The sequence below is a fragment of the Anser cygnoides genome, chromosome 1 (genome assembly GCF_040182565.1).
Source record: "Anser cygnoides isolate HZ-2024a breed goose chromosome 1, Taihu_goose_T2T_genome, whole genome shotgun sequence".
NCBI classification, from domain to species: domain Eukaryota; kingdom Metazoa; phylum Chordata; class Aves; order Anseriformes; family Anatidae; genus Anser; species Anser cygnoides.
The window spans coordinates 31404663-31417525 of record NC_089873.1 but is presented as its reverse complement, the minus strand read 5'-3'; the positions used below and the strand labels follow the sequence as shown (position 1 = coordinate 31417525).

Here is a 12863-nt window from a genome sequence, read left to right as displayed (position 1 = left end):
CTGCCACATTTATACCCCATGACCAACAGCGTAGACAAGTACAGAGAAGCTAACTACAAAGATAGAGTCTGATGTTGAAGTCACAGCAGACTGATTTCTTAACCTCAAAGGCAAAACAGCTAAAGGATTGTAAGAGACGTGAATAGCACAGCAGAAAAAAAAAGAACTGTAGTGCACAAGGGGTATAGCTCTTAATATACTTAATCACTTAACACAGCACTTTTGTAAACCACCATTCATTCAGCTGCAAGCTTCTGCAAATCCAGTTGGTACGTGTACTGTCAACACAAACTGCAGTGGTAACGTACACAGCTAGCACGTGCTGGCAAACGCGCACAACCTTTCCCAGCCAGGTACTGTCACCCATTGCACATTGGACTGGTGCAGACAAAAACTTGCTTGAGGAAACAAAGCTTACCAGAAAGAGTTAAGTATTAGCAGTTACAAACCCCAATATCTGGTGAGAAGGATTAAGAATAAAGTTAGTTCTAATCAGAGTAGTGGAATTGAATTGAGTAAGAACAGCAGGCTTCTCTAGCAAAGATAAAACATGTTTATCATGATTGAAGATGACAGTTTCACTAACGGAACTTTTTTAATACCTTCCAAAAGAAACATCCCTTCACTGCTAAATAAATTTATCAAGAATTTTTTCAGAGACTATCAAAAAAAGTAAACCAGGCAATGACAGCGTGTTTGCAAACAAATTCTGTCTAGTAGACCTAAACATTCAATCCCTTCTCTACTATTTTGAACCTACTAAGCACATCTTTGGAAACATGAACACTCACTGAACAAATCACTATTTACGCATAGTGATCTGCATTTAATACATTTCAGAACTGAATTGTACTGGAGAATAAGTCTACTGAAAAAGAGAATTTGGGTTTCAAAAGGAAACTGAGCTAGTGAACGTCAGCATACCTCATGTTTTAAAACAGTAATATGCCGCCACCAATCTAGCATAACATCTAAAAAGCAATGATAGTCTTTCTAAAATAAGCTTATGTTTACAGTTTCCTACTTCCAAAGGAGAAGTGACTTATCATTGAGTCACAGAGTAATTAAGGCTGGGAGGGACCTCTAGAGATTGTCCAGTCCAAACTCCTGGTCAAACAGGAGTTTCAATTAGAACAGGTTGCTCAGGACTTGTTCATCCGAGTTTTGAGCGTCTCCAAGGATGGATATTCCAGTCTGTTCAGGCAACTCTTCCCAGTGTCTGACCATCCTTGCAAGGAAAATGCAATTCCAGGTACCTAATAATCGTTTCCTGTACTGCAGCTTGTGCCTGCTGGCTTTTCTCCTACCACTGTGCACCTTCAAGAATAGCCTAGCTTCTCTCTATTTTCACTTCAGCTGAAACAGCAACAAGCCCTCCCTTAGCCTTCTCTTAAGGCTGAACAAACCCAGTTCTTCCAGCCTCTCCTCACACGTCATGTCCTCCATACCCCTAACCATCTAGGTGACCCTGTCAGACTCAACCAGGGTGTCAACGTCTGCCAATGCAAGAGCCAAAACTAAACATAAAGGGGCCAGAGACCTTTAATCTGCTAGGTACATTACAAGCCAGTATGTGATCAGCATTTTTTTTTTTTTTTTTTTTTTTTTTTTGCTACAAGGGCACACTGATGATTCATGTTCGACCTGATCCAACAGGACCAGGTCTTTTACTGCTGAGCTGTTTTCTAGCCAGTCAGCACACACCACGTATATTAGATGAGGTTATTCCACCCCAGATGGATGACTCTGTGCTTGCCTTTGCTGAACCTCAGGCAGTTCCTGTTAAACCATTTCAACCAGCCTATAAAGGCTGATCTGAGCAGCGTCCATCCCTGTATTGACCCTAATATGATATCATCCATGGTTTTAGTACAAATGTACTCTGTGCCATTGTCCAGGTCATTTTAATAAAGATAGGAAAAATTACTGACCCAGTATTAATCTATGAGGAATGTCACCTTATTTTTCTGTAAATCCCATAAACATCTTAAGATATTTGTAACCCTGTGCAAAAAATCGAGGTTTCATATTCACTAAAAAAAGACAAATCAGTTGGAAGTTTTAATTAAAAGCAACAAGCATGTCATGAATCACCCAACGTTTTTGCTCAGAAGAAAAAAAACAACTTTAAAATTACACCTGTACTTTCTCAGCTTACACTCAATGTCAGAAACCTGGCAAATTCTGCAAAAACTACATCTATCTTCAGATGTTCTTGCTGTATTCATAGCAAAATGCCAACTTGTGGATTGACAGTTACCTGTGCTTACACCACAAATGTAGTCAAAAAGATGATGAACTGGCTTTCCAGTAAGTTCTTCTAGTTTCCGTAGTGTTTGAAGTGCAACTAAACCCCTGAAACACAAAAAAACACACACACATATTATGGTAGTTTTATCTTATATAGATTTAATTAAGCATACCTTTGATTAATTAGAACTGATAAGTGCAATAGCAAGAAGCCTGAATATTTCAGGGAATGAAAAAGTATTGGTATCAATACTTTCCAGTCCTATGCTAAAGAACTGCGTATGGCTAAAGCTGCATCAAACCAAGCACCACCTTGCTAACACATCCTGCTGAGATCAGCCCCTCCCTGCTACAAATTATTTACCTTAAAACAAGTTTAAATTTGTATATTTTTCCATAAGCACTTAGAGTTTAAATATTATGATAATCATACATTGTATTAACGTACTAGCCCCATATGTTTAAGATACTGCTATCTAGTGCAAACACCAGGTTTACAGAAAATAATTACACTTAACAAGAAAATCATATAATGGTTGAAGGCAACTATTTCATAATTATTTGCTGGCAGGATGCCAGCATGAAGAAGGCAAATTGAGAATAAAAGTCCTTATAATATCACTGACCTAGAAATCTAACAGAAAAATTAGAATTTTATCAATATATATAAGCAAGCATTCACATTTTTATTAAAAAGTAAACACGCAAACATGCATTATACTTCTGCCACAAGCATAATTATAATCAACTGCATTTACTTATTTGCTCAGTGTTGAGATTTAGTTTTACAGCTCATGTGAGCCTGCACTTGTAAGTGAAAGTATGTGACAGAAAACATCCTTGATAGCATGCTGTTATCTGTGAACCATCTTTCTTTCTACTTTGTGGTCCATGATGAACTTTCAGAACCGTCCAAGCTGAAATTTTGCCATATGCTTACTCCTTATTGAATGCAACTGATTTTGATGCAAATATGGAGAAACAAAAAGTTGGTGAAACTATTTCTGCTATGACTTCATACTCCACTCTCTATCAACAAAAATTTATGAATATTTGAAAAGAAAATTTCTTCAAATGTGCCTGAAAACATAGCTTTTAATAAATGTCAGATTTTAAACACTGCATATGCTTTCCCTGCTATTCTTCACAAATTGTGATAGGTGAATAAATTCATGCAAAACTAGAGTACAGGTAACTGAGGATATGTGGTACATCCATTAAACAAAAGCAGGCGTTGGTAGTAGGTAAAGAAATATAAACCAAAAGCACTGCGAGAAGGGCTTTCACCATTACCCTATTCATTCTTTCATGAGACTAGTCCTGCTAAGGTAGATCATCCTCCAGAAGGGTACAAGAAGAGGTTTTGTCTTATTAAGCTGACGTAAACATTAAAGTACAAAATACTACAAGCAATTCCTGCCAATTTTGAATTACGGAGATGAGCAGACTAACTGAAATGACTGTTTAATTTACTCATTTCCAAAAGAAAGGGTCAGTCCAAGAAGCACTTATGTGCGTAGCCAACTTTAAAAGTAATTTCAGAGGCCCAGGACTATTAATCCATGGGAATTTAAGTACAAATGAATACAGAAGTAAGTACCCATCACTTGAATAGTCAAATGCAACAGAACTGTAAATCGGACTTTGCATGTTTAGTCACAAAATTATCAAAGAGAAACTGAAATTCTATTTACAGTTACACTATGAAGAGATATACAAGCATGTATTAAAAAAAGTTTTACCTTGTTCCTCCTCCATCAATAGCAAGGACTCGAATTCCCCAGCCTTTCACAGGGTCTGTATATCCAATTATTGCTAAAGTCTCTCTAACAGCAGCCTGAAGACTTTCGTCATTTGCTTGTCTCAGTCGCAGTAGGCAGGGGATTACTTTTTCCTATAGTTATGATAAAAGATCTTTGTATTTATCAAAATGCTTATACCAAAAGAATTCACACTCATATTCACTAGTTTCACATTTTAGAATTAATGTAGTATATGAGTTACTGGAAAACTTCTTTAAGCCTATATTTACCCACCTCTATATCTAACAAGGGGAAGAAATGACACCAATATTATGTTGTACACCTCTTTTTGTTAAAAATAACCAGCTCTCTCAACTCAACAATCAAGCTGAAATTAAAATCCTTCTAATAACTATAAAAGCTAAGTTTACTGATATTTTAGGTTTTTAATTATTTAGCCAACAGTTTAGTTTTGTGGACATTAATGTCACATTTCCCAAATAGAAACTCAAGTATTGAGCCCATGAAGTACAGCTAAAAGCACAGATTTTAATGAACAAATATCACACTGTTTCAAAGTAGAAAGTGCCTTCAAAGTATATTAATATCAAAACAAAACTTAAAATTCTTCACACTGACTGATTGCTAAATTTGGAATTATTATCACAAAGATATAAAATATTATAATCAAGATGGGAGTAGTGAGTGCACTCTCTCATAATAAAATATTTCATAACTATTCACGTGCACGTCTGACCAGTGCCCAGCCAGGGTAATTCGCCAGGCCTGAACTCCATCCAGCAATTTTACAATCCCTGTCACCCAACTGTCACATCTTGTGGAAAAACACATGGAACTGACAAACACCTGATTGGGCTAGAACAGCCTACCACCCACCTCCTGTCCTCACTGCATGCAGGAAAGAGAACGAACAGAACTAGATTACGTAAACTTCTTTGATTTCTACACTCCACTCGTGTCCTTTCTATAAAGGGAGCATGCAAAGAAGCATCAAAACTGTTACACGTATGTAGATCAACCGTACAGTACATTCCTGTCTGGTCAATTGCGAAAGAGAACACAGTGTACGACCTTCATCTACCACTAGAATAAGCTATATTATCTACCCACATGACAATGCTGCATGCTTCTAAATTAAACATAGCAATCTTAACAGCCTTAGGCTAGACTACTGATAGTTTGCATAATGAATCTGAATGAAAAAGCTAAAAGATATTCACACCATAATCTTTACAAGAAGAAAATATGCCTAGCCCACAAAAGCACAGAAGTTTTATGTCATTTTATAAGAATACCTCTGTCAGATATTTATTGCTCATCTAAGCATAAAGATTATCTGCACCTTAATTGCAACTCCTCTGCTCTCTGGAAATTCCAGAAGATGATAAGTCAGTTCTTCAACCCTGCTGATACAGATTCTTCGATTAGAGGATCTTCGTAGGGCTTGAACTAAAGCTCGAGTCCTGTTATCAATACTCACTCGTGCAATGATCTAAAACAGACAAGAGTTATACACAGAACATAAAGCTACTCTAAGATACGTATACAATTTGTCAAGACTAATTCCAAAAGGTTATTTTAAGATTTCACAGAAGTCCTGGACAGAGTGTTGTACAAGGATTTCTTAAACAGAAGCAGGCCTTGTTTACCAGGAAACAAATAAAGAATTCTTAGAGCAACCAGACACCAAACAAACTGGCGTCAGGATTTCTAACTGGGAGAATTTTCAGGGCAACTCTGAAATGATTGGACCATGAAAGAGTATGATGTTACTGTCACTAAAACCAAAAAAACAGCTACAGCTACAATGTATATAATTATGAACTATATATACACATGTAAAATACACATCTATACAGACGCATTCTTACATAAAACATTAATATGCATAGAAATAAAATATGTAAAAGCAGGAAACAAAGACTTGCCTTTTCTCTCTGAATGGACAGATGCTTTTCCCTGTCTTCTGCAGTCTTACTCTCTTTTGGTTTGTCTTCCTCATCCTTCTCAGACCCTTCTTGCTCTATCGGTTTACTCTTTTCTGGTGCAGCAACTTTTGTTTCCGACCTTAACTTGGGCACCAACCCACCGATGTAACTGTCTACAAAAGCTTGTACACTGTTACTGGGATAGGAAAGAAAGTTTGCAATACTTTTCTTAGTGGAAACTGGAAGAGCAGTACTTGTCTTTTCAGCATCCTGAGTCTCTGTTTCAGGAGCTAAAGTGGCTGCTGAAGTCACTGTCTTTTCTTCAGTAATTACAGTACTTCCTGATGAACCAAGCTTATTTGTCACTTCACTTTTAGAGTCCTGTAACAAAGCATTCCTCTTTTTCTCTTGATCCATTACGGAATTATTACTGAAGTACCAGTTGATATGGTCAGCTACAAAGTTGTAAGTCTCTCCAAAATTTGTAGATAAGTAGCTTATGTGAAAAAGGTGGGTTTTAGAGGCTGAATCTTCTGAAGTATCTTGATTAGCGCCGCTTGAGTTTTTTAACAGAGACTCCAAGCTTTCATTTGCATCAGTGGATTTCCTGGCAGCTAGGCCTCTGTTGCAATCCTCCTGAGTTCTGGCATCTGTAACTTGTTTACCATTTTCCAGACTGGCACTGAGGTTATTTTCACCTGCATTACTTTTAGTTGTTTTTCCTAGAGTACCTGAGTGTGACTTTAACCGAGCTATCCGCGACACCAGTTCACTGTGAGTGCCAGACACTGCCTTTGAAACAGACTCTATAGTATTCTTAATTCGTGACATGCGACTGTTCACTTTTGTGAGTCCTTTGGAAGAAGAAGTCAACAGTTTAGAAACTCTGTAGTATAAGAAGTCATGGCTGTAAATGTGTTTGTTATACCAAAACGTCCTGCTTCTGGCCCATTTACACTGAGGCTCGCTTGTATGGAAAACTCTAAGATGAATGCCATGATTTATCCTCCAGAAGACTTTAGGTCTATACAAACACAGGTATTTGTTTCTTTGCTTCCACCAAAGACTTTTTGGGTTAATCACAAAAAACAAATATGTATCTAAAGACAAATGAACTGTCATTACTTATAAATAATTACACCTTTCCTACGTTGCTTGTCTACTTCATTCCAGAAAATATATTTCAGTAAATAAGTCCCATATCATGGTGTTTGTTACCTGAAAAAAAAAAAACAAAAACAGAAACCAAACAATGGAAACCCCAAACCAGCAACAAGTTAGACTGAAATCTCAGAGTTGTTTAAAGTAGGTACAGCTTATTCATTGCTCCAGTAAAGACAGACAAACATAATTACGTAATCCTGTTGTGATACCGAGTGCTGAGGACATTCAGTACCATCATCCCAACTATTTAATTTTAACACGATCTTCCTAAAAGGCCCGTTTACGCTCATTTTGAGGAATCATAGAATCATTAAGGTTGAAAAAGACCTTCAGGATGTGACAGCTGTCAAAAACACTTTGTGGCACATAGCAAACTGCTTGCTAGTCCTCCCAATAAGCAGAACGCTGTACCTCCTGCTAAAACCACTTAGTGGCATACAGAAAACTGCTCGCTGGTCCATCCAGCAAGCTACACCTCCTTGGCACCTTACCTCGTGCCAAGAGACAGCCTTCCAAGCGGCGATGACATTACACTGCCATGAAGGACTCCTCCGAGGGTGAACGGGCACCGGTTCTCAGCACGACCCTTCGGTACAAAACCCCAGTTAGGCTGGACGAGGCTTTTACCCCCCTTTCAGAGCCCCCTCAGAGCCCCCTCAGAGCCCCCTCAGAGCCCCCTCAGAGCCCCCTCAGAGCCCCCTCAGAGCCCCCTCAGAGCCCCCTCAGAGCCCCCTCAGAGCCCCCTCAGAGCCCCCTCAGAGCCCAGGCCGCAGCCCCACACCCTGTTGCCCACCTCAGCCCCAACCCTCACCCACGTTGTCCCGGGCTGCTATACGCACCCAGGGCGAGCAGCGCGGTTTATTTATTTATTTTTTTCACCCCTCCCCTCCCACCGAGGCCGGACCCGCCGGGCTCCTGCCAGGCCCGGCCCCCTCCCCCCGCCGGCCGCCCCCACCGCGCCAGCGCAGGAAGCAGCTGGGCCGCGGCACTGCGCATGCGCCGTGCGCAGCCCGCCGGAAGCGGCTGAGGCCAGAGGGGGCGGGGCGGTGCCAGGGGGGGAAAGGGTAAGGCAATGCGGGTGGGGGGTGCTGCGCATGCGCGGGGCGGTGACGTGCGGAGCGGAACGGCCGTCATGGGCGGCGGGGGGGGCGTTGTGAGGGGCGGGCATGCTGTAACGGGGCTCCGCCGGGGGTGCTCGAAGTTAGTGGCGCTGGTCGGGAAGGGTGGAGGATGTCTGGGGTGGTTCGTGGGATCGTTGCCCTGGTCGTCACAGAGGCGGTGGTTCCTGCTGGGGTTTGGATTCCAGTCGCCTGTCTCTGCGCTTACTGATTAAAAAGAGTAAAGTGAATTTCTTTTCCTGGAGTTTTCTTTGCCCGGGGAAATTTATGTTATTTGTGTGTTGTAGTTAGTATCAAAATCAAATGGATTGAATTTCCTCCATCACATCATTTCCAGCTCCTGAATATTGGGTGAATCACAGGATATCCCAAGTTGGAAGGGACCCACAAGGATCATTGAGTCTAACTCCTGGCTCCACACAGGACCACCCAAAAATCAGACCCGGTGTCTGAGAGCACTGTCCAAGTGCTTCTTGAACTCCAGCAGGCTCGGTGCTGTGACCAGTCCCCCGGGCAGCCTGTCCCAGTGCCCAGCCACCCTCTGGGTGCAGACCCTTTCCCTAACCCCCAGCCTGACCCTCCCCTGTCCCAGCTCCATGCCGTTCCCTCAGGTCATGTCGCTGTCCCCAGAGAGTAGAGCTCAGCGCCTGCCCCTCTGTTTCCAGGGGCATATAGCACACTGAATAATTTATAGTTCCTTTTTTGCCCCCTCTCAGATTTTTATGATTCTTAAGAGCAGTACAGAGGCAGTTCTCCCAAAGCACTCCCTCTGTGAAGTGCTCAGTGGCTCTGAGAGCTGTTTGTTGTCCAGGATCCCCATGGCACTGCATACCAGCATGTCACACCCAGTTGCTCAGATCTTCTCTCCAAGGCCTTCTCCAGGTTGCTGCTTTCTGGACTGCATCAATCTTCTGCAGGTGTGGCCTGCACTCCCTTGTCCATAGATGATTACCTGTCTGTTTGTATTATTTAGTGATGGCCTACTCCCGGCAAATGTTTTTAAGACTCGTGGGCTATTCTTCAGTTTGTTGTGTGTTTTCACTATATATGGTAAGGTTTGCTTTTAAACCAAATAGAATCATAGAATCATCCAGGTTGGAAAAGACTTAAAGGTCATTGAGTCCAACTCTCAGCCTGACCTGCTGAGTCCCATCACTAAACCACATCCCTCAGCACTACATCCACCCATCCAAGGATGGGGGCTCCACCACTTCCCTGCGCAGCCTCTTCCCGTGCTTGACCGCCCTCTCCATGAAGACATTCTTCCTGATACCCAATCTAAACCTCCCCTGGTACAACTTGAGACTGTTTGCTTGCATCCTAACACTTGTCACCTGAGAAAGGAGACTGACACCCTCCTCGCTGCAGCCTGCTTTCAGGTAGTTGTAACGCAGGCAGCAGGTAGCCCATCGTTTTATGTGTTTCTTTAGGTAAAGGCCACTTGCTGCTATGAGAACAACACAGTACTGGTAGATTTTAGGCTATGGTACAGGAGTAGTTTCTTTGCCAGTGGTGTTAGGCTAAGCAGCCTCCCCTGCTGCACCTGCCCTTCTGCATGCCCCAGGACTCCTCCTTGTTTGGCTGCCTGGTGAACTGGGGTGGATCTTGTAATATGGCTTAAGAAGCAGTTGCCCATCTAAAGCAACAGTCTGAGCTGGCACTTAGTAGGATAAATTACATTCTTACAGCAACAAGGAGTTAGGCAAAACAAGACCAACAACTTCAGTAAGAAGGAAGTTTGGCCACAGGCTGTCCATGCATATCCTGCCTTTCTTTGACTGGCAAATTATGTGGTGAATAATGCGGTCCCTTTTATCTTTACATAGCTCTTCCCTGAACAGTCACCTTTCTCCCATAAGGTCTTTGTAAAATTCCTTTCTGTGCTTGCTCAGGCGTTCATTTTACCACAGAGATATGTACAACATGTATTTACCACAGAGATATGTACAACATGTATATACTACCGAGATTCATACCTCTCCTAAGGAAAAGATTCAGGGATTTCATATTTCAAGTCTAATTGCAAACCCAGACATTCTTGCCACACAGGTCTCCCCGAGGATGGCTCGACCTGTCTGATCTGACTTGTTCAGAGGCCTGTAATTCATCAGGTTTGCAAAACAACCACACAAATCAGCAAAAAAACTAAGAAAACACTGGACAAGTAGGCATACATTCATGTATTCCCAGGCACAAATTCTGCATCCACACCTTCTCAGACAGTTTTACAGTTTAGCCTTGTCTTTACTGCAGAGGTGACCTTAAGAAGAAATGATTTCAATTAATTTATCTTAAAGATAGACAACTCCACTAAGCTAATTTTGTGAGTTCTCCTAATAGTTAAAAGAGAGTTGATTCATCCCATTTGACTAACTGCCTGCTTTTTAGGTAAGAAAGGTGAATCTATCTGAGGCACTCAGAAGGTGGCTATCTCCAATTACAGTACTTTTCATATAATATGTAAATGAACACATTTATCACATTTTGAGATGTATTTTAATTTTAATAGGATGTACATTAGCTATTTCAAAATTACGCTTGCTTCAATACTTTCTATGAAAAGCCTCAAAGAAGGATTTGTTGTGATTATCAAAATTTTGTTTGCTGATCTCTATTAGATTGCATACCCAGCTTAAGCTTTGTCAGAATGGTCACTTAAAATGTGACAGTTTCCAGTTTAGGATAATACTGAAAGTAGTTTGATTTTAATGAGTGCTGTTACTGTAACTTAATTAAAAAAAAAAAAAAAAAAGGCTTTCAAAGAGGAATTGTTCTTTGGTGTACGTGATTTCTGCCATTTCAAAGCCAGACTATCATCTCCATACTGTGCCCATTTATAACTACGCTATACTTTTAAATTTCAGTAATTATTTCTAGCATTTACAATTATATGTGTCTTGGACTGCTGCTTGTGAAGAAAGTCATCACGCATTGCATTATGAGGCAGTTGGATAAAAATTGGATATTTACTAGAAGTAATTGTTCCAAAATTTGTCTTTCTAGGATTCTCTCTTCTGATCTATGATATATGAAAGTTTTCTATTTCCTTACAGTCTCTTTCACTATAAAAGGTGGAACAGATACACTGAAATTAATAAATCCTGGAATTGTTTACAAAATTAAATTTTACTCTTCATTGTTATTTGACGGGCATTTACATAGGTAACCTGAGACTATGTCTCAAGGATATAAAAAGGGTCTGATTTTTACCCCAGATGGAGCTCTCCCTCCTCTCCCTCTCCCTCTCCCTCTCCCTCTCCCTCTCCCTCTCCCTCTCCCTCTCCCTCTCCCTCTCCCTCTCCCTCTCCCTCTCCCTCTCCCTCTCCCTCTCCCTCTCCCTCTCCCTCTCCCTCTCCCTCTCCCTCTCCCTCTCCCTCTCCCTCTCCCTCTCCCTCTCCCTCTCCCTCTCCCTCTCCCTCTCCTCCATCTTCACCTATCTCCCTCCTCCAGTGCTGCACTTCTTTCTTATTTTGAACAGGTTGAAGCTTCACTGGACCATTCGGTCGACTCTTAACTCTTGGACTGAATTCTCAACTCCGTGACACTCCACACCCTGTGGCATGGATCAGCATCGAAAGTGAGACTCTGTCCATTACTTTGGACTGCTTTCTGGACCCACTTCTGGTGGTGATCATCCTCTTCTGAGACTGGCTTCCTCAATTTGGCCTTTGAGGCTGGTATAACCTTGATGTCCTTTCTGGGGTCTGTTTGATGCATTTGGTACTGATGATTTTATGCATATATATGTATGTATATGATCTGTCATAAGTACATTTTTGATAAGTATAACATAAGTATAGGTTATAGTGTATAGTATAACTGTGCTGTTACAGTATATATAAATTTGTAATCCACAAGTATATTCACTGCCATAGTATTACTGACAAGTTTGTTGCACCTATACTACTAACCTATATTTCCTGCTTTATTAGTGATTTTACTACCTCTAATTGCCTCTACCACCCAACTCTTGCTACTATTAAACCTGAACAGAACAACTTCCGGGGTGAGAATTTAATTCTGAGAACATATTTTTGCACATATATGTATATATATATGCACACTTTCACTGTACATTTGATATAAAGGTATTATAAGTACAATTTATAATATATTATAATATTATTATAATATTATAATATATTATAAGTATGTATGCCATTTGAGCATATACAGACTATTTTTTTAATCGCTTGCCTATTGATTATGGATGGCATTCTGGAAATGCAGCACAATCATCTGTAGTCATCAGCACAATCATCTGTAAGACACTCAAACAAACTGAAAAAAAAAAAATCCCAAGGATTTCAAAGCACTAGGACAAATTAACATAAATTGTTAGAGTAGTATTCTGCTAGTAATGGTATCTGAGATAATTGCTTAAATCTAACATCTTCAATTAAGCCTTAGGGAAAATGCTGTTTTCTGTTTTCATCAACGTAGCATGACAGGCAGAAGCTGTGTAGTGCTCCCATTTTTTCAGCTTTCTAAATGCAGAACACAGGCATTCTGCTTTTTAACGCTAGATGGCAGACAAAAATGAGAAAACATTTCATTTTTTTCAAAGATCCCATATTGAAAAAGTAATTTGCAACTTGAATGAGCATACACTGAAAGTTCTCAAAATAATAAGAATGAAG

The 12863-nt window shown here is 40.7% G+C and overlaps 1 protein-coding gene across 6 annotated transcripts in view; it reads right to left on the bottom strand.

The window, feature by feature from the left end:
• PNPLA8 (patatin like phospholipase domain containing 8) overlaps nt 1-8092 on the bottom strand; it is a 37003-nt gene extending 28911 nt beyond the window's left edge. For 2 of the 6 annotated variants that reach the window (XM_066991935.1, XM_048065924.2), the window contains exons 1-6: nt 7945-8092; nt 7597-7691; nt 5942-7159; nt 5356-5505; nt 3993-4144; nt 2261-2355 (exon numbers count right to left, since the gene is read on the bottom strand). In XM_066991935.1, coding sequence (XP_066848036.1) covers nt 2261-2355; nt 3993-4144; nt 5356-5505; nt 5942-7063 — 1519 coding nt within the window. In that variant the 5' untranslated portion in view covers nt 7064-7159; nt 7597-7691; nt 7945-8092. Of the gene's footprint in view, nt 1-2260; nt 2356-3992; nt 4145-5355; nt 5506-5941; nt 7160-7596; nt 7692-7916 lie in introns of all 6 variants that reach the window. The other 4 variants (XM_048065920.2, XM_048065922.2, XM_048065921.2 and 1 more) reach the window with 4 other exon arrangements.
• Between the last annotated feature and the right edge of the window lie 4771 nt (nt 8093-12863).